This window comes from Triturus cristatus, chromosome 8, assembly GCF_964204655.1.
Source record: "Triturus cristatus chromosome 8, aTriCri1.1, whole genome shotgun sequence".
In the NCBI taxonomy this organism is placed as follows: domain Eukaryota; kingdom Metazoa; phylum Chordata; class Amphibia; order Caudata; family Salamandridae; genus Triturus; species Triturus cristatus.
In genome coordinates, this window is record NC_140591.1 from 1,636,008,425 (window position 1) to 1,636,026,347 (window position 17,923).

At 48.5% G+C, this 17,923-nt stretch overlaps 1 protein-coding gene across 3 annotated transcripts in view; it reads left to right on the top strand.

Moving 5' to 3' along the window:
- Positions 1-17,923, top strand: part of LOC146808464 (transient receptor potential cation channel subfamily M member 2-like) — a 1,747,278-nt gene that overhangs the window by 1,323,568 nt on the left and 405,787 nt on the right. For all 3 annotated transcript variants that reach the window (XM_085623572.1, XM_085623571.1, XM_085623573.1), the window contains one exon: positions 151-367. In XM_085623572.1, the coding sequence (XP_085479698.1) occupies positions 151-367 (217 nt within the window). The remainder of the gene's footprint in view (positions 1-150; positions 368-17,923) is intronic.

A 17,923-nucleotide genomic window follows, 5' to 3' on the forward strand; every position in this document is an offset into this window, starting at 1 on the left:
AGATGGTCACAAGGTTCGGAACAGAGCTGTTTGTGATGGAGTGGGGGGTTGTGAGAGATGGAGGTGAGCTATTGTGAACCTGCCTAGAAGATAGTATGGATTGGATTGTTATTGTGAATTCACTGACACTGCTGTCACTCTCCTCTCCAGCAGACAGAAGGAGTCGTGCACACCGACCTGTTGCAAGCGCCTGCATGCTTTCTTCACTGCTCCAGTGGTGATCTTCTGTTTGAACGTGGGGTCATACATTGGCTTCCTCTGGCTCTTTGCCTATGTTCTGATGATGGATTTTCAGCCTACCCCTTCTTGGACAGAGTACCTGCTCGACGTCTGGGTCTCCAGCTTACTTATTGAGGAAGTGCGGCAGGTGAGGAAACCCCGAAACATACTAACATCGCATACATCATGTCATACTGCATAGTATTGTTCTTTCTGTGACACCTTGTTTCAGTCGCTTGTCTCAGGACGCAGATGTCTGCTGGCTGCGAGGTTTCCCAGTTAGAGGCTCCATCGACAAGTCGAGCATTGCGACCACTGAACAAACTTTGGGGCAGATTTACACGTCCCTTGCACCTCTTTTACGCCGCCGTTGTGGCGCAGCAGCGGCGCAATGCCAGCCCCATGATGCGGGGTACTTACAACGTGACGCATCTGGGAGATGCCTCACGTTGTAAAGCCCTGCACCACACGTAGGCCTTCCAGTGCAGGTGGGGTTGTTCCGGCGCAGGAACCCCTCCTAAAAGTGACTGAGTGAAATCTACAAGATTCACACAGCCACTTTTAAGGCCATGCTGCGTCAAAACCCTGCGCCTGCTTGAAGCAGGTGTAAGGATTGACGCAGCATTGTGGAGATAGGGCACCCCAGAGCCTTGCTGGAGCTGCGTTGCGCGTGCGCCGCAACTCCGGCAATGCGCCGCCTTTACGGCAGCAGATGCGTCACGCATCTGTCCATTTTTGCCCCATGGTGCGCTGCATTGTAAATGCGGCGCATCCACGGTGGCGGAGCCGTGACGCACAATAACTGGCGTATCCCTCCTGATATGCAAAGATGCGCCAGTTATTGTAAATCTGCCCCTTTGTTTTGCCCGAAGGTCTTGTGCTTTGATTACAGTGGTCATGTCAGTGTTTCTCTGTTCCATTGTGTAACTCGTGCGACGCAAATCTCAATGTCAGGATTTGCCAGTCCAAGTGGGCGTCTTCTGGATTCTCACCTCAATTCCTGTGTCTGCCTTTCCCAGTGTGTGAGGCTTGTAATGCATGTTACGGTCTCAGCCCCCCCCCCCCCCCTGTCTAAGGGTGTGTGTCTTGTGCATTCCTGTCTCCATGTCACTGTGTGCCTTTCCTAATGTGCAAGTTCTTTACTGTATGATTCAGTGCTCCCTGTCCAAGTGTGTGTGTGCATTTCTGCCTCCATGCCAGTGTCTGCCTGTCCTAGTGTACAAGTCCTGCACTGCATGTCTCAGCACTCTGTGCCAAAGTGTGTGGTGGTATTGATGGTGGTGATATTACTGCTGGTGATATTAGTGGTGGCGGTATTGATGGTGGTAATTGTGGTGGTGGTGATATTAGAGGTGGTATTCGTTGTTGTATTGGTGGTGGTGGTATTGGTGAGGGTATTGGTAAGGATATTGTTGGTGGTGGTATTGGTGGTTTTGGTATTGGCGGTGTAGGTATTGGTGGTGGTATTGGCGGTGGTAGTGGCATTGGTGGTAGTGGTTTTGGATTGGTAGTGGTGGCATTGGTGGTTATGGCATTATTGGTACTGGTGGTGGTGGTGTTGGTAGTGGTGGTATTGATGGTGGTGGTATTGGTGGTTGTATTGGTGGTGGTGGTGCTGCTGGTATCGGTGGTAATGGTATTGGTGGTGGTAGTATTGGTATTGGTGGTGACATTTGTATCAGTACTGGTGGTGGTGGTAGTATTGGTGGTTGTGGTATTGGTGGGGGTATTGGTGATGGTATAGGTTGTGGTGTATTGGTGGTGGCGTTGATGTATTGATGGCGGTAGTGGTATTGGTGGTGGCAGTGGTATTAGTGATGGTACTGGAGGTGGTATTGGTGGTGGTATTGGAGGTGGTGGTGGTATTGATGGTGGTATTGGTGGTGTTAGTGGTGGTGGTATTGGTATTGGAGGTGGCATTTGTATTGGTACTGGTGGTGGCTGTGGTGGTATTGGCGATGGTATTGGTGGTGGTTGTGGTGGTATTGGTTGTGGCAGTAGTATTGGTGGTGGTGGTATTGCTGGTGGTGCTGGTATTGGTGGTGGTGTTGGTATTGATGGTTGCATTTGTATCGGTACTGGTGGTGGTGGTGTTGGATGTGATATTGGTGGTGGTGGTATTGGTGATGGTAAAGGTGATGGTGTAGGTGGTGATATTAGTGGTGGTGGTATTGGTGGCAGTGGTGATGTTATTGGATGTTGTGGTATTGGTGGTGGTATTGGTGGTGGCATTGGTGATGGCATTGGTGGTGGTATTGGTGGTGTTAGTGGTGGTGGTATTGGTGGTGGCGTTTGTATTGGTACTGGTGGTGATTGTGGTGGTATTGGTGGTGGTGGTATTGGTGGTGGTTGTGGTGGTATTGGTGGTGGCGGTAGTATTGGTGGTGGTGGTATTGCTGGTGGTGGCGGTAGTATTGGTGATGGTTTAGGTGATTGTATATTGGTGGTGGTATTGGTGGTATTGATGGTGGTAGGGGTATTGGTGGTGGTATTGAAGGTGAGGGTGGTATTAGTATTGGCAATGGTATTGGAAGTGGTATTGGATTGGTGGTGGTGGTATTGGTGGTGGTGGTATTGGTGGTGGCGGCAGTGGTGATGTATTGGTGGTAGTATTGCTGGTGGTATTGGTGGTGGTGGTATTGATGGTGGTATTGGCATTGGTGGTATTTACATTGGTGGTAGTCGTTTTGGATTGGTAGTTGTGGCATGGGTGGTGGTGGTGTTGGCGATGGTGGTGGTATTGGTGATGGTATTTTCTGTGGTGGTATTAGTGGTGGTGGTGGTATTGGTGGTGGTAGTATTGATGATGGTGCTGGTATTGGTGGTGGTATTGGTTTTGGGGGTATTGGTGGTGGTGGTATTTCCGGTGGTGGTATTGATGGTGGTGACATTAATGATGATGGTAGTGGTGGTGGTATTGGTGGTGGTAATTGTGGTGGTATTAGAGGTGGTATTGGTTGTTGTATTGGTGGATGTGGTATAGGTGGTGGTGGTATTGGCGAGGGTATTGGTGGTGGTGGTATTGGCGGTGGTGGTATTGGCGGTGATGGTAGTGGTTTTGGATTGGTAGTCGTGGCATTGGTGGTTATGGCATTGTTGGTGCTGGTGGTATTGGTGGTGGTGATGGTATTGTTGGTAGTGGTGGTATTGGTGGTGGTATTGGTGGTGATGGTAGTGGTGGCGGCATTAGTGGTATTAGTGGTGGGGTATTGGTGGTGATAGTATTGGTGGTGGGGGTATTGGTAGTGGTATTGGTGGTAGTGGTGCTGCTGGTATTGGTGGTAGTATTGGTATTGGTGGCATTTGTATCAGCACTTGTGGTGGTGGTATTGGTGGTGGTAGTGGTGGTGGTGGTATTGGTGATGGTATAGGTGGTGGTGTATTGGTGGTATTGATGGTATTGGTAGTATTGACGGTGGTGGTGGTGGTATTGGTGGTATTAGTGGAGGTGGTGGTATTGGTGGTGGCGATGGTATTAGTGATGGTACCGGTGGTGGTGGTATTGGTACTGGCGATGGTATTGGTGGTAGTGGTATTGGATTGGTGGTGGGAATTATGGTGGTGGTGGGAATTATGGTGGTGGTGGGAATTATGGTGGTGGTGGTATTGGTGGTGGTATTGGTAGTGGTGGTGGTATTGCTAGTGGTGGTATTTCGTGGTGGTATTGGTGGTGGTGGTATTGGAGGTGGTGGCAGTGGTGATGGTATTGGATGTGGTTGTATTGGCAGTGGAATTTGTATTGCTACTGGTGGTGGTTGTGGTGGAATTGGTGATGGTGGTATTGGTGGTGGCGGTAGTATTGGTGGTGATGGTATTGGTGCTGGTATTGGTGGTGGTACTGGTATTGATGGTGGCATTTGTAACTGTACTGGTCATGGTGGTGTTGGATGAGATATTGGTGGGGCTGGTGGTGGTATTGGTGATGGTATAGGTGGTGGTATTGATAGTATTGGTGGTATTCATGGCATTGATGGTGGTCGTGGCAGTGGTATTGGTGATATTAGTGGCGGTAATGGTATTAGTGATGGTACTAGAGGTGGTATTGGTGGTGGTATTGGAGGTGGTGGTGGTATTGCTGATGGTATTGTTATTGGTGGTAGTGGTATTGGATTGGTGGTATTGGTGGTGGTGGGATTTGTGGTGGTGGTATTGGTGGTGGTGTTAGTGGTGATGTTATTGGACATGGTGGTATTGGTGGTGTAAGTGATGGCATTTGTGGTGGTATTGGTGGTGGTGGTGGTGGTATTGGCATTTGTATTGGTACTGGTGGTGGTTGTGGTGGTATTGGTGATGGTGGCATCGGTGGTGGTTGTGGTGGTATTGATAGTGGTGGTAGCATTTTTGGTGGTAGCATTTTTGGTGGTGGTATTAGTGGTGATATTGGTGATGGTATTGGTGGTGGTGGTATTGATGGTGGTATTGATGATATTGGTAGTGGTGGTGTTGGTGTTCTTAAAGGTGGTAGTGGTATTGGTGGTGGTATTGGTGGTGGCAGTTGTATTAGTGATGGTATTGGTGGTGGTATTGGAAGTTGTGTTATTGGTATTAGTGATATTGGTATTGGTGGTATTGTATTGGTGGTGGTGGTATTGGAGGTGGTGTAGGTGTTGGCGGTATTGGTGGTGGTGGTATTTGTGCTGATGGCAGTGGTGATGGTATTTGAGGTGATATTGGTGATGGCATTGGTGGTGGTGATTATTGGTGGTGGTATTGGTGTGGTATTGGTGGTGGCATTTGTATTGGCATTGGTGGTGGTGGGTGTATTGATGGTGGTGGTATTGGTGGAGGGGGTATCGGTATTGTTGATGGGGTATTGGTGGTGATATTCGTGATTGTGGTATTGGTGGTGGTGGTATTGATAAAGGTGGTGGTATTGGCATTGGTACTGGTGGTATTGGTGTTAGCGGTATTGGTGGTGGTGGTATTGGTGCTGATGGCAGTGGTGATGGTATTTGAGGTGATATTGGTGATGGTGATTATTGGTGGTGGTATTGGTGTGGTATTGGTGGTGGCATTTGTATTGGCATTGGTGGTGGTGGGTGTATTGATGGTGGTGGTATTGGTGGAGGGGGTATCGGTATTGTTGATGGGGTATTGGTGGTGATATTCGTGATTGTGGTATTGGTGGTGGTGGTATTGATAAAGGTGGTGGTGGTATTGATAAAGGTGGTGGTATTGGCATTGGTACTGGTGGTATTGGTGTTGGTGGAATTAGTGGTGGTGGTATTGGTGTTTGTGGTGGTAATGGTGGTGGAATTGGTGGTGATGGTGGTATTGGAGTTTGTATTGGTGGTGGTGGCATTGATGGTGGTGGTATTGGACGTGGTGTAGGTGGTTGTGGTGGTGGTATTGGTGGTAGTATTGGTGGTGGTGGTGGTAATGGTGGTGGTACTAGTGGTGGGATTGGTGGTACTAGTGGTGGGATTGGTGGTACTAGTGGTGGGATTGGTGGTGGTATTGGTATTGGTTATGAGAGAAAAGGCATAGCTAGAAAATAGATAGAAAAGAGTGAAAGAGAGCAAAAGTGAGATGTCGAGTTGTTTGGGTAAATTAGTGAAAGCAAACAAATATTTTGTGAGAGAAATAAGATACATTGTGCGAATGACTGCGAGAAATATAAAAGGAGATGGAATAGAGGGATAGTTGTAGAGATATGGTGGTAAATGAGTAAGTGAAGAGAGACAAAAGGTGTAGAGAGGTAAGATAGAGAGGAAGTGAGATTTGATTAGTTTCAAATGATTTATTGATATAATATGAAATTAAAGCAGAAGTATAAAATATACATATAATGTTCAAACAGTTCTAATCAAGTACTGTGAATAAAAGAGAAAGATATGAACAATATATCAATTACAACGGGAAACAGTGTTTAAAACGCTGTTTCCACAACGCAAAGCTATTACAACGCGGTCATTACAACGACCACATTGTTAGTACGCAATACCTTTATATCACAAGTCATTACAATGACTTGCTGTAGGGGGCGCAAAGGTATTGGATATAAAATCTAACACCTTCCCTGCTGTTGCGCAAACTAGAGTAGGAACAGTAAAGAATATTATTCCTAAATCCATCGCGCCCCCTACAGGAAACCAAAAGACAAAGAAAAAAACATGTACTAAATCACACTGTTCATGAGGACAGAACCAGCATTTTGCATTGCCAATCAGCTTGAACTTTTGAAGATCCTTCGGGGTTAGAAACAACCTATTATAGAAATAATATGTCTGTGTTGTACTTGCCGAGCGAGAGGTGGTGTGAATCTTAGCCCATATAGAACCCCAAATCGCCGAGAATTCTTGTTGTAAATCACTTTCCTACAAAATCTCTACCTTGGATTCTATTCTAAAATTAGTGGGATGAGACAAAATCTTGTAAATAGCAGATGCTTTGAAGTGAGTGAAGAAATCCAAGGAAAGAAAGGAAGTCTGATTATGTGGAACCATGGAAGAATTCCGAGAAAGGAGATGATGAATTGAAGTTCTAAGATGAAGATAATGAGTGGCATGATGAAAGGATATGTTGTATTTTTGGGGGGGATCTCTGAGAATTCCATAAGAGAACCATCAGTCATTATATGTCCAATGGTAATAATGCCTTTGCCAATTCATTATTTCCATGAAAGTACTCCATTATTTAATGTTAGTTTTTTATTATACCAAATAGGAGTCTGTGCAATAAAATCTATATGAGAATTATGGGAGGGAACTAAAGAATCAGCTACAGCTGCAGAATGAGTGTGAGTAGGGGATAAAAAGCTCCTAGGGGGCTGAGATAAAAGAATTGCTGTGTTTAACGAAAATGGTGTATACTGGCCTGCTCTAATAGGCTCCATGCAGTTAACATCGTATGTGGGTTGTCTGAAAGAAAAGTTCAAATTTGTTTAATTGTAAAGGCAGATTGGTAACGTCTAAGATTAGGGAAATTAACTCCTCCTAATTCTTTAGGTTGTTGAAGACGGTTTAATGAGATCCTAGTCTTGCGATTATTCCACAAGAATTTGATCAAGGAACGGTTGATGGTTTTAAAGAAAGATACATCAATCTCCGGAAGGAATGGAAAAGTAAATGTAGATATTGATTACTTTTCCATTCCTTCCGGAGATTAATGTATTTTTGTAATTTAGTGGCTACAACGGTGGGCCACTGGAAGTGGAGTGGAATAATATATTGTACACATTAATCAGATTAGCTATATACTCATCAGTGCACACTTGTTAACCCTCATCGTTTTAGTGAGTAGAATTGGTTTTAAAGAAAGAGAATGGAAGAGTAACAGGAAACATAGACATAGAAATGAATTATCAGAAGCAATATCATTTTAATTGTTGCTAATCTGCCCCACCAGGACAAAAATAATGGGGACCAACTATATATTAACACCTTACGTTTTGTAATTATCTCAGTAAGGTTGATTTTAATGGTTTCTTTAATGTTATTTGTATATAAAATACCTAAAAATGTTATACTTTTTGAGTTTCATTTAAACCCTGTATCTTTAAACATGTCTGGGAGGCAATGTTTATTTAAGGTCAGGACCTCGGATTTATCAATATTGAGTTTATACCCTGAAACTATAGAATACTCCCTCAATCAGCAAAACGCCAGCACAGAAGTGATAGGGTTTGATAAATATGGTAAGATGTCATCCGCATATGCAGTCCGTTTGATGTCCGTGTTTTTAAATTGAAAGCCCAAAAACTGTGGAGAACTGCAATTGTTTCCAAAAAGGGTTCTAAGGCTAGAATAAATAAAAGTGGAGATAAAGGGCAACCTTGTCTGGTTCCCCTGTGAAAGGAAAAATAATTGTATTGACATCCATTAACCCAAATGGAGGTAGAGGGTGCAGTATATAACAGCTGAATATAACAAATGATTTGAGGACTAAAGCCATGCCATTGTATTGCTCCAAAAGGAATTCCAGATTCACTCTATTGAAAGCTTTTCCGGCATCCAGCATTATGGAAGCAACAGGTGAATTAACTTTGGAGGCCAAATGAATTATATTGAGGGAAGTTCTAGAATTGTCAGTAATTGAACGTCCTTTTACAAACCCTGCTTGATGTATACTAATTAAATCAGGAATGACCTGATTAATACGAAGAGCCAATCATTTGGCAAAAATCTTACAATCCGTGTTAATTAAAGAGATAGGTCTATAATTACTACAATGAGAAGGGTCTTTGTCTTTTTTGGGAATCAAACAGAGCATAGCTTGAGTGAACAATCCTTGCGTCTTCCCAATAGCTAAAAACTGATTTATGAGAAGCAACAGTCGAGGAACAAGTAATTGTTTGAAATGAAGAAATAAGCGTACAGAAAGTCCATTTAGCCCAGGGGTTTTAACCTTTGGAAGTTGATTATTCGCATTTGTAAGTTCTTGTTCTAAGATTGGACTAGCGAGAGATGCAGGTCAACAGTGTCTTTTGAAGATTTGGGAATAGTTTGAAAATATGCATCTATCTGATCACTTGAAGGGGAGGACTCAGTGGTATATAGAGTAGTATAGTATTCAGTGAAGCATTCTAGAGTCACTAACATGCCTGACCCCTGTGTTGTCCATAATAGCAGCAATCTTGGATTTATGTTTTTTCATTTTAAGGTAGATTTGCCAGTTTTATTCCGACCACTGTACATTTTAGCATTAAACTTGTGCAGACTACTGAAAGTATAATTCCAGGACTGTTTATGATATATTGCATTTTAGCTTTAATGAGTTTGGACAAATTATCTGCATAGTTTGAAGAAAAATATTCATGTTATGAGGCCTTAACTTGTTTTAAGATTAATGTTGCATCTTTAAATGCCTTCTTTTTTTCATTGGTAACAAAATCTATTCTAAATCTCCTGGCAGTTGCCTCAAATGAATCCCAAATAAAGTTCATCTGTGAGTCCGAGGGAAGAATAGTCTTAAAAAATTCTTGTAAAAACAATGAACATTTCTCTGTAAAATGAGTATCTAACAAAGGGGCATTAATAAATCTCCATCTGCATGAGATGTGTGTGGGAGTGGGACAATCCAGATCTACAATGACAGGGGTATGATCTGAAATAAGAATTGAGGCCTATCTCAGCATGCATCATGAATTGAAAAAACATTGCGTTAAAAATATGTAATGTATTCTAGAATGGGACCAATGAACAGGGGAGAAGGAGATCTCTAAAACATCAGGGTGAGAAATTCTCCAAACATCTATCAACCCTCTAGAAGTATTAGCTTGGTGGAAGGTCTTTTGCATTTTATTTGGGATATATTTGGTTTGGGATTTCTCATTTTCTGAAACATGGGAAGAAAGAAGAGTGGAAAACTCATTCCAAAATACTAAGTCTATACCATTGGGACCGTAGACCGTAGACATTACATATAGAAAACAGATAGAAAACTGAGTATCATTCACTTTAATGTGTAGTAAAAACCATCTACCATTATCTTTAACTTCATTTAGCAAAAGAGTACTGTTAGAATCCGGATTCTCTGGTTGACACAGGTAGGTACTTGGGCCAAGCAGGTAACCTTTCTTCCAGTCAGGGTAAGGGGTTACACTCTAATAATAACACCTGCTCACCCTCTAGGTAGCTTGGCATGAGCAGACAAGGCGTTCTCAGGCATAATAGTTGAGCATTTGTGATCACATACAATAATTCAATGACACCCACACAAATGGACACACTGGGCTTATAAATATACTTCTTTATATAGACTTCATACTTATCACAAGACCAGATAACATTTAAAGCGGCCCACAACACGATTTACAACAAGAGTTCTTGGTTTTAAGGTTAGTTCAGGAGTTCTGTGCGCGTCGTGCGGTTCGTATGGCTGTAAGAGGCTTACGAGTGCGGCTCACAAGCGTTTGCAGACGCTCCGGGCGATGCGTACACCTTATGGTGCGATGGGGGCACAGTACCTTTATCTTTCAGGAGTTCGTCACGGACGATGCGTTGAATCCCAGCGCGTCGGTACGGCGCGATGTCCTTTCAATTGCGGTGCGAGCTACGGCTCGAAGGGGGCCTCAGTCGCGATGCTCAGGGGGACAGTGCGGATGTACGGTGCGCTGGCTCTTCGTTGCGGCGTTCGAGCTGTACCTTTGAGATCGGCGCCTTTGTTCTCAGCGCGATGCGAAGCAGGCAGTACGCTCCGGTGGGGAGCCACGTACCAACCACTCTATGCACCACAGTCTGCCCTCAGCAAGGGTAGGGGGCACGCAAAATGGCACGATGCAGAGAGGCAAATAAGTGTCACGAAGTCCTTCCTTTACGTTGCGAGCTACGGCTCGTGAGGAGCTTTAGTCGCGCTGCTCAGGCCGGGCAGCGTGGCACAGGCTTGCCAAAGTACGCACCGAGTTGGGAGGCGCACACTTTTCTCGGCGTCAGCTTCACGGGGAGAACGGTGGTTCTCAAGGGGAGTGAAGTCCACTGGTCCTGGGACTTTGTTCAGGGGGCAAGCTCAGCCCAAGCCCTTGGAGGCCTTAAACAGCACAAGTTGAAGCAAAGTTTATCAGCAATCTTTCTCCTCTCCTTCAGCAGCAAGGCAACCACTGCAGGCCAATCCCCCAGGTCAGGGACAGTACTCCTCCCACAGCTTTCCCGGTTCCTTCTCCTCAGGCAGAGGTTCGTCTTGTAGCAGGATCTAATTTCTTAGGAGCAGGGCTCCTACATTTATACTACATTTCTTTTGTTCTCCCAGGCCAGGGGGGGACCCTTGCCTAGTTCAGTCCAGTTCTGGAGCACTTTGTTGATGCGATGCAGGCTTCTTCTTTCAGGGTGCAGGGCAGAGCCATCAGACGCTCCACAGGGGGCGGAGCCAGCATTGTGATGACAGAGCACAACCCTATTCAGAGTCCAGGTGTTGTACTCCCACCCATCTGTGTGTCAATCCTTATATTCACCACCAGGCTACCTAGCCCTGCCCATCTGGGTTTCCCCAGCCCTGTCACTCACACAAGCCAGACAGTAGATACACATCAGGCAGAGGCGGGCTGAAATGGTTAGGCAAGCAAATGCCAACTTTCTAAAAGTGGCATTTGCAAACGCAGAATATTAAAATAAGCCTTACTAAAAGATGTACCTTATTATTCTGAGTTCAGGCATACTAAACTCGATCTTCTACCATGTTCCCTGGGCCCGTTAGGATCATAGGATGTAACAATCTTAACAGCCCATTCTGGCCTATGAGAACAGGGTAGCCTTACAATGGTGAAAAACGAAAATGGCTGTAATTCACTATTAGGACATGCCACACACATCAGGGCTTGCCCTACCTTATGCTTACAATGCACCCTGCCCTTGGGCCTACCATAGGGGTGACTGATATGAAGTTAAGGGAAGGTTTAGGGACTGGCAAGTGTGTGCACTTGCCCAGTCAGCATGTCCGTACCAGACTGCACGCAGGTTCTGCAATGGCAGACCTTAGACACGTTTTACCAAGCCGCTTCTGTGGGTGGCACATCCAGTGCTGCGAGCCCACCAGCGGCATTTGTATTTACACGCCCTGGCACTCCTGGTGCACTTTACTGGGGTCTGACAGTAAACCAAATAAGCCAATCATGGAATCCAACCGACATATACATTTTACTGGTTGGCAGTGGCACAGTGCTCTGAGCGGCCAACACCATAAAAACACATGAGGCACAGCGACAAAAAGTGGAAGGGAGACTCACGCCAAGGTGCCAGGTCTAACAAGTACATAACGATTTGTGAAATAATATTATTACACCAATGTTATTATTCACTGCTGGAGATTTAAAAAACATATCCAACCCATTGTCTACGTAAGGATAGTATATCTTGCTCCTTAGGATTAGTTTTTTGTTGTAAAGCAACATGGCATTTCAATTTAGTAAGGTGAGACAACACTCTTTGCTTTTTAACAGGGTTACAAATTCCCTTAACATTCCATGAGATAATACGTAATCTGGGGGATATATAAAGAGTTTTAAAAAAGCACAAATGAAACCTAAAATAATTAAAGTACTTAATCAACCATAACCAAAATTATAGAAAATAATGCAAGTCCAGATACACATGAATTCCATTAAACAAAGAAGCTATATTAAAATATAGAATTTGAAAAAAACAGTCAACGCGTGTTGGACCCGGCCTCGCAGCATGGCTCTACTTGCCCCCCGCACCACCTAACCTGGTACCTGCAGCCCCAAGCACACGGCCTAGCCGATCCTTCCCACCAGAACACACGCACCCGACCCGGACATCCTCGTCCATGGCCTCTCTCCTCTCGGCCACCTCGGGCCCGCGTGCCCACTTCATGCACCAAGATGGCCGCCCGGCCCCAGCGCGACCCGGGCCTAGAGGCGCCACTCCGGCTGGAGGGCATCACGCTTGCCAGGGGATGAGAGAGGGAGGAGCAGTTTCTATCGCACCTCTGAACTCCCCTGGGTCGATGGGTTTCGATCGGCCCTCCGGCCTCCGAGGGCTGGCTCCATGCCTGCTGGGTGTCTGGGACTCCTCCCGACCCGGCCCTGAAAGGATCAAAAGACAATGGCAGGAAACCCCGACAAGTGACCCCCAGGTGACAAGACCCCTGCCTGCACAGACTCCGGACATCAAAGAGGGGTCGACCTATAACAAGGGGTGCTCTGGGACTGTCCGGGAGATTCGACGCTGGAACAACGAGAGCCCTGCTGACGCGGTCGCGGCTCCTGGAACTTAGAACCTCCGAACTTGTACCTGAGCCCTGCTGAGTGACTCGCGGCTCCCTGAAGATCGTAAGACCTCCGAACTTGTACCTGAGCCCTGCTGAGTGACTCGCGGCTCCCTGAAGATCGTAAGACCTCCGAACTTGTACCTGAGCCCTGCTGAGTGACTCGCGGCTCCCTGAAGATCGTAAGACCTCCGAACTTGTACCTGAGCCCTGCTGAGTGACTCGCGGCTCCCTGAAGATCGTAAGACCTCCGAACTTGTACCTGAGCCCTGCTGAGTGACTCGCGGCTCCCTGAAGATCGTAAGACCTCCGAACTTGTACCTGAGCCCTGCTGAGTGACTCGCGGCTCCCACAGACTCTCGCGGTCCCGCCGGACCCCAGCTACAACAAGCGTATCCCCCAGCTCGAGGATTGTGAGCTGTGCGCCGGGTACGCCCCTGCCTTGAACCTTTGCCAGAGACTGTCCCGCTACCCCCGATCCCTTCCGAGACTCCTTGAGCCCGCGCTCTCTTTGTACATATTTGCAGTGCTGATCTGATTGATAAAGATTGATTCCTAAGAACGCACAGTGTGGTGTCTCTGTGTCGTGTGATGCCAGGGGTACGATCCTAGATACGAGATCCCTCCCCCTGAGGAGTCTCCCGCCAGTGCCCGGCTACGATACTTCGAGGGTGGGTCTCAGGGTAGTCAGGACCCCTTTCCGGGCTCCTCTCAGGTCGCCGTCTAACAACGTGTTTTCCAAAACCGATCAGGCCAGGTAGAAAATAGTACAGAACCACAAGAAAAAGTTTGCTTATAGAAAGGGTCGCTGTATTATACTGAAGAAAAAAGAAAGAAAATGGAAGAAGAGATAAGATAAGAGGTAAGAAAGGGACAAGAGGAACAAAAGGAGAAAACCATCTCCACTGAAGCATATATGTAGGAAAGATGACAAAAAGACTAAAGACTTTAGCCATAGCAATCACAACCAGAAAAATATTAATGTTGAAAGCTGGAATTAGAAGGACAGACGCCACTCCAAAGAGGAACACCGAGAATAAGTAGATGTAATATCGACAAATAATGGAAGGACAATATTAATGAAAAGGGAACATAACCAACACAGTGCAAAGGGTCTTACCAAATATTAGGGAGACCATACAACCAAGCAGAACACGGAAAATGAAACAGATGGACAATGCGAACAGAGACATCGTCCTTAAATAAGATACGGGTTGGAACCTGTGAAACAAAAGAAAGAGAACAATTAGGTTTTACTGAGTTCCATATCTTCTCCCTTGTACACATGTATACATTTCTTGAGCTCTGTAGGATCCTCGAAGGCGATTGTTTTGCCTTTATATGTTACTTTGAAAAAACAAGGATGGATAAGACCATAACGAGCATTCATAGATCGAAACTTAGGTCTGAGGTCTAGAAACACTTTTCTTGATTAGCTGTGTGCTTAGAAACATCTTGACTAAATACATTTTTTTGACCTGACCAAAGCATCTCTTTACGCTGTTTAGCTGCTGTAAGAGTCTCCATTAAATCAGAGTACAAAAGAAAATAGGCAATGATTTCTCGTGGTCTGCCTGAAGCTGATACGTTGAGAGGACCTAACCTGAGCGCATTCTGAATATCTGAAAGAAACACGTTAGTTAGATTCCTCACCTTAGAATATCCCCAGGCGTCAGACTGGATCCGGAAGATTTTTGTAGCAATACCCCTTGCGCGTCGCTAGGCGTCGTCTGCGGCTCCGCGTCCGTCGTTGGTGTTGTGCGCCGGAATGACATCGCTGGAGTACTTAGACCGCCTCCCTCGCGCGCTGACGTCAGTTCTTCTTTTTTCCACGCCAGTAAGCGACGATCCGGGAGAGCTACCCCTTTAGTCATTTTTTGACTAACTTTTTGACTCTTTTTGGTCATTTGTCGACTCTGGTGCCGGTAGGATGCCTGGTTTCAAGGCCTGTGACTCCTGTCACCGACTGATGTCGGTGACTGATCACCATCGCCGGTGCCTGTACTGCTTGGGGCCCGACCACGACGCGGAGTCGTGTTCCGACTGTATGGCCCTGACCTCGAAAGCTAGGCGGGTGCGGTCCCGTAAGCTTCTCGAGCTTCGTCACTCGCCATCAACAACGCTCGTCTGGCTCGAAGTCCTCGGTAAGTCGAAGCGATCCAAGAAGTCCAAGAGGCGACACCGCTCTTCGGACTCCCCTCGCCGGTCGCGCGACTCGGCCGAGGGTCAGGGTGGTCCCAACCCCGAGGCTCCATCAGAGCCGCGAGCGCCGCGTCCGTCCCCATACCCGCCGGTCCCTGGGACTAACGCAACGCCGGCGGAGGTCAGTGCCTTCCTCTCGACCATGAGGAGCCTGGCTCCGCCGTCGACGCCCGCCGGAGCGCCTTCGGGCCCAGCGGACTCAACTGGGCGACCTTGCGTGCCGGCGGCTCCGGCCCTGGTGCAGTCGACGGCTCCATCCCCGACGCCGCAGGTCCCCGAGGGATTCGGGCCTGAATCCCAGTCGACGCCGGTCGACTTCGTAACGCCTCCTCCGCCGGCGTCGCCACCGGTGCCACCTCCGACGCCGACTCCGGTCGACGCCGTTCCTCAGTTTAGCCCCGGTCCGGGCCCGACGCCGCTTCCGACGCCTCTGGAGACACATTTTGTCTATCGTCCGGCTCCGATCCTTCCTTCTGTTTACCAGGAATCGGATGACGGGGGCGACTGGGACGGGTCCGAGGACCCTATGGCCGTTCAGGGCCAACTTTCTCAGGACTGGGCAGATGAACTGGTGGAGGCCAGTGGTCTAGATACCTCCCCAGACACTGGATTCATCTCGCCTCCGACTGTGGCTTTGGAGGAGGGTGCAGCTTATTCTGTGGTGCTGCGCAAGGCAGCAGAAGCCCTTGGGCTTGAGTTGCCTGCCGTGGCTGTGAGGACCAACATCCTCACTGAGGTGCTTCAGTCTGCAGCAAGCTCCACTGGGCCTCTGCTGCAGTTCAATGAGGCCCTTGTCGACGTTCTGCAGGGCACTTGGTCCAAGCCCTCCACAGTTCCCCCTGTGGATAGGAACGTTGCCAGGCGCCACCGCCCTGCTCCAGGCGACCCCAGTTTTCTGTCCCAACACCCCACTACCGAGAGTCTGGTTATCCAGGCCTCAACGTCCCAATCCTCCTTCCCGTCCGCTCCTCTGGACCGGGATTCCAAGAGACTAGAACAGTTCGGTAAGAAGCTGTTCTCTTCGCTCAGTTTGGGCCTGAGGTCTTTGAACACCGCGTGCCTCTTGGACCGTTATTCCCACACTCTGTGGGATGCAGTGGAGGACGTGCTGCCCCTGTGCCCTGAGGAGGCCCGGGCACCGCTTTCCCAAGCTCTGGCCAATGAGAGAGATGCGGCACGCCATGCTATCAGGTGTGGACTGTACACTACGGACTCGCTAAGTAGGGCGATTTCTACCACGGTGGCGCTTCGACGTCACGCCTGGCTGCGGTCCACGTCCTTTTCAGGGGATGTCCAGAGCACTCTCATGGACATGCCCTTCGATGGCACTCGCCTTTTTGGTGAGAAAGCGGACAGTGCGCTGGCTCGCTTCAAGGACTCCCGGGCTACGGCCAAGTCCTTGGGCCTCTCGGCCCCACTGCCACAAACTTCCGCTTTTCGCTCCTTTCGTGGCCAAGGAAGGGGCGCCTCCTCACGTCCGCCTAGCCACCGGCCGCAGAACCAGCCGTCGCGGACGAGGATTCCGCCGAGGCGGTACTGGAGGACAACGTGCCGGTCAGTCCACATCCACCCCGGCAGCATCCGCCTCAAAGCCCTCCTAGTCCGAGCTTTCAGGCCCATCCCACCCCAGTGGGCGGCAGAGTTCGCCATCACCTGCTCCACTGGCGGTCCATCACTTCGGACAGGTGGGTGCTGCAAATCGTCCGAAGGGGCTACTCACTCCCCTTCGAGACGACCCCTCCAGCCATGCCACCGCAGTACCACCGTATGTCGGAGGATCATTTGCATCTGCTGCGGGAGGAAGTTGCGGCCCTCTTGGCCAAAGAGGCCGTCGAACGCGTCCCTGGGCCGGAAGTAGGTCGTGGTTGCTATTCCCACTACTTTCTGGTTCCCAAGAAGGGCTAAGGGGGCCTACGCCCTATCTTGGACCTGAGGAGCGTCAACGCCTTCCTTCGGAAAGAGCGGTTCAAGATGCTCACGCTCGCTCAGGTTCTGGCTGCCCTATACCCTGGAGACTGGATGGTAGCGTTGGACTTACAGGACGCCTATTTTCACATCCCCGACCTGCCGGCCCACCGGCGTTACCTGCGGTTCACGGTGGGTCAGGAGCACTTTCAGTTCACCGTGCTCCCCTTCGGCCTCACCAGTGCCCCTCGGGTGTTCACGAAAGTGATGGCGGTGGTCGCAGCTCATCTGCGCAGATCAGGGGTTCCAGTCTTCCCCTATCTCGACGACTGGTTGTTGAAGGCGGGCTCGCCCCGGGCAGTCGTCTCCCACCTCCAGACTACGGCGGATCTCCTGCATTTGCTGGGGATTTCCATCAACGTGCCGAAGTCACACCTGAGCCCCTCTCAGAAGCTCCTCTTCATCGGAGCGGTTCTCGATTCGGCGCAGTTCTGGGTCTCTCCACCTGAGCAGCGGGTCCGGGATATTCAGGCCCTGATTCCCATCTTTCGGCCTCTATCCTGGGTTTCGGTCAGGTTAGTGTTGCGGCTCCTGGGGCTGATGGCCTCCTGCATCCTATTAGTGCATCACGCCAGGCGGCGCATGCGGGCTCTACAGTGGGACCTGAAGTTTCAGTGGGCCCAGCATCACGGAAACCTGTCCGACCATGTCTTGATCTCGGAGGGCACTGCGAAGCAGTTGCAGTGGTGGCTCACGGACCGCGATTGGGTCACGGGCAAGAGCCTCTCCCTGCCCCAACCGGAGCATGTCATAGTGACGGATGCGTCCCTCCTGGGATGGGGTGGCCATATGGGAGAGGCGGAGATCAGAGGCCTCTGGTCTCCGGCGGAGTCTCGACTCCACATCAACTTGTTGGAGCTGAGAGCGATCCGACTAG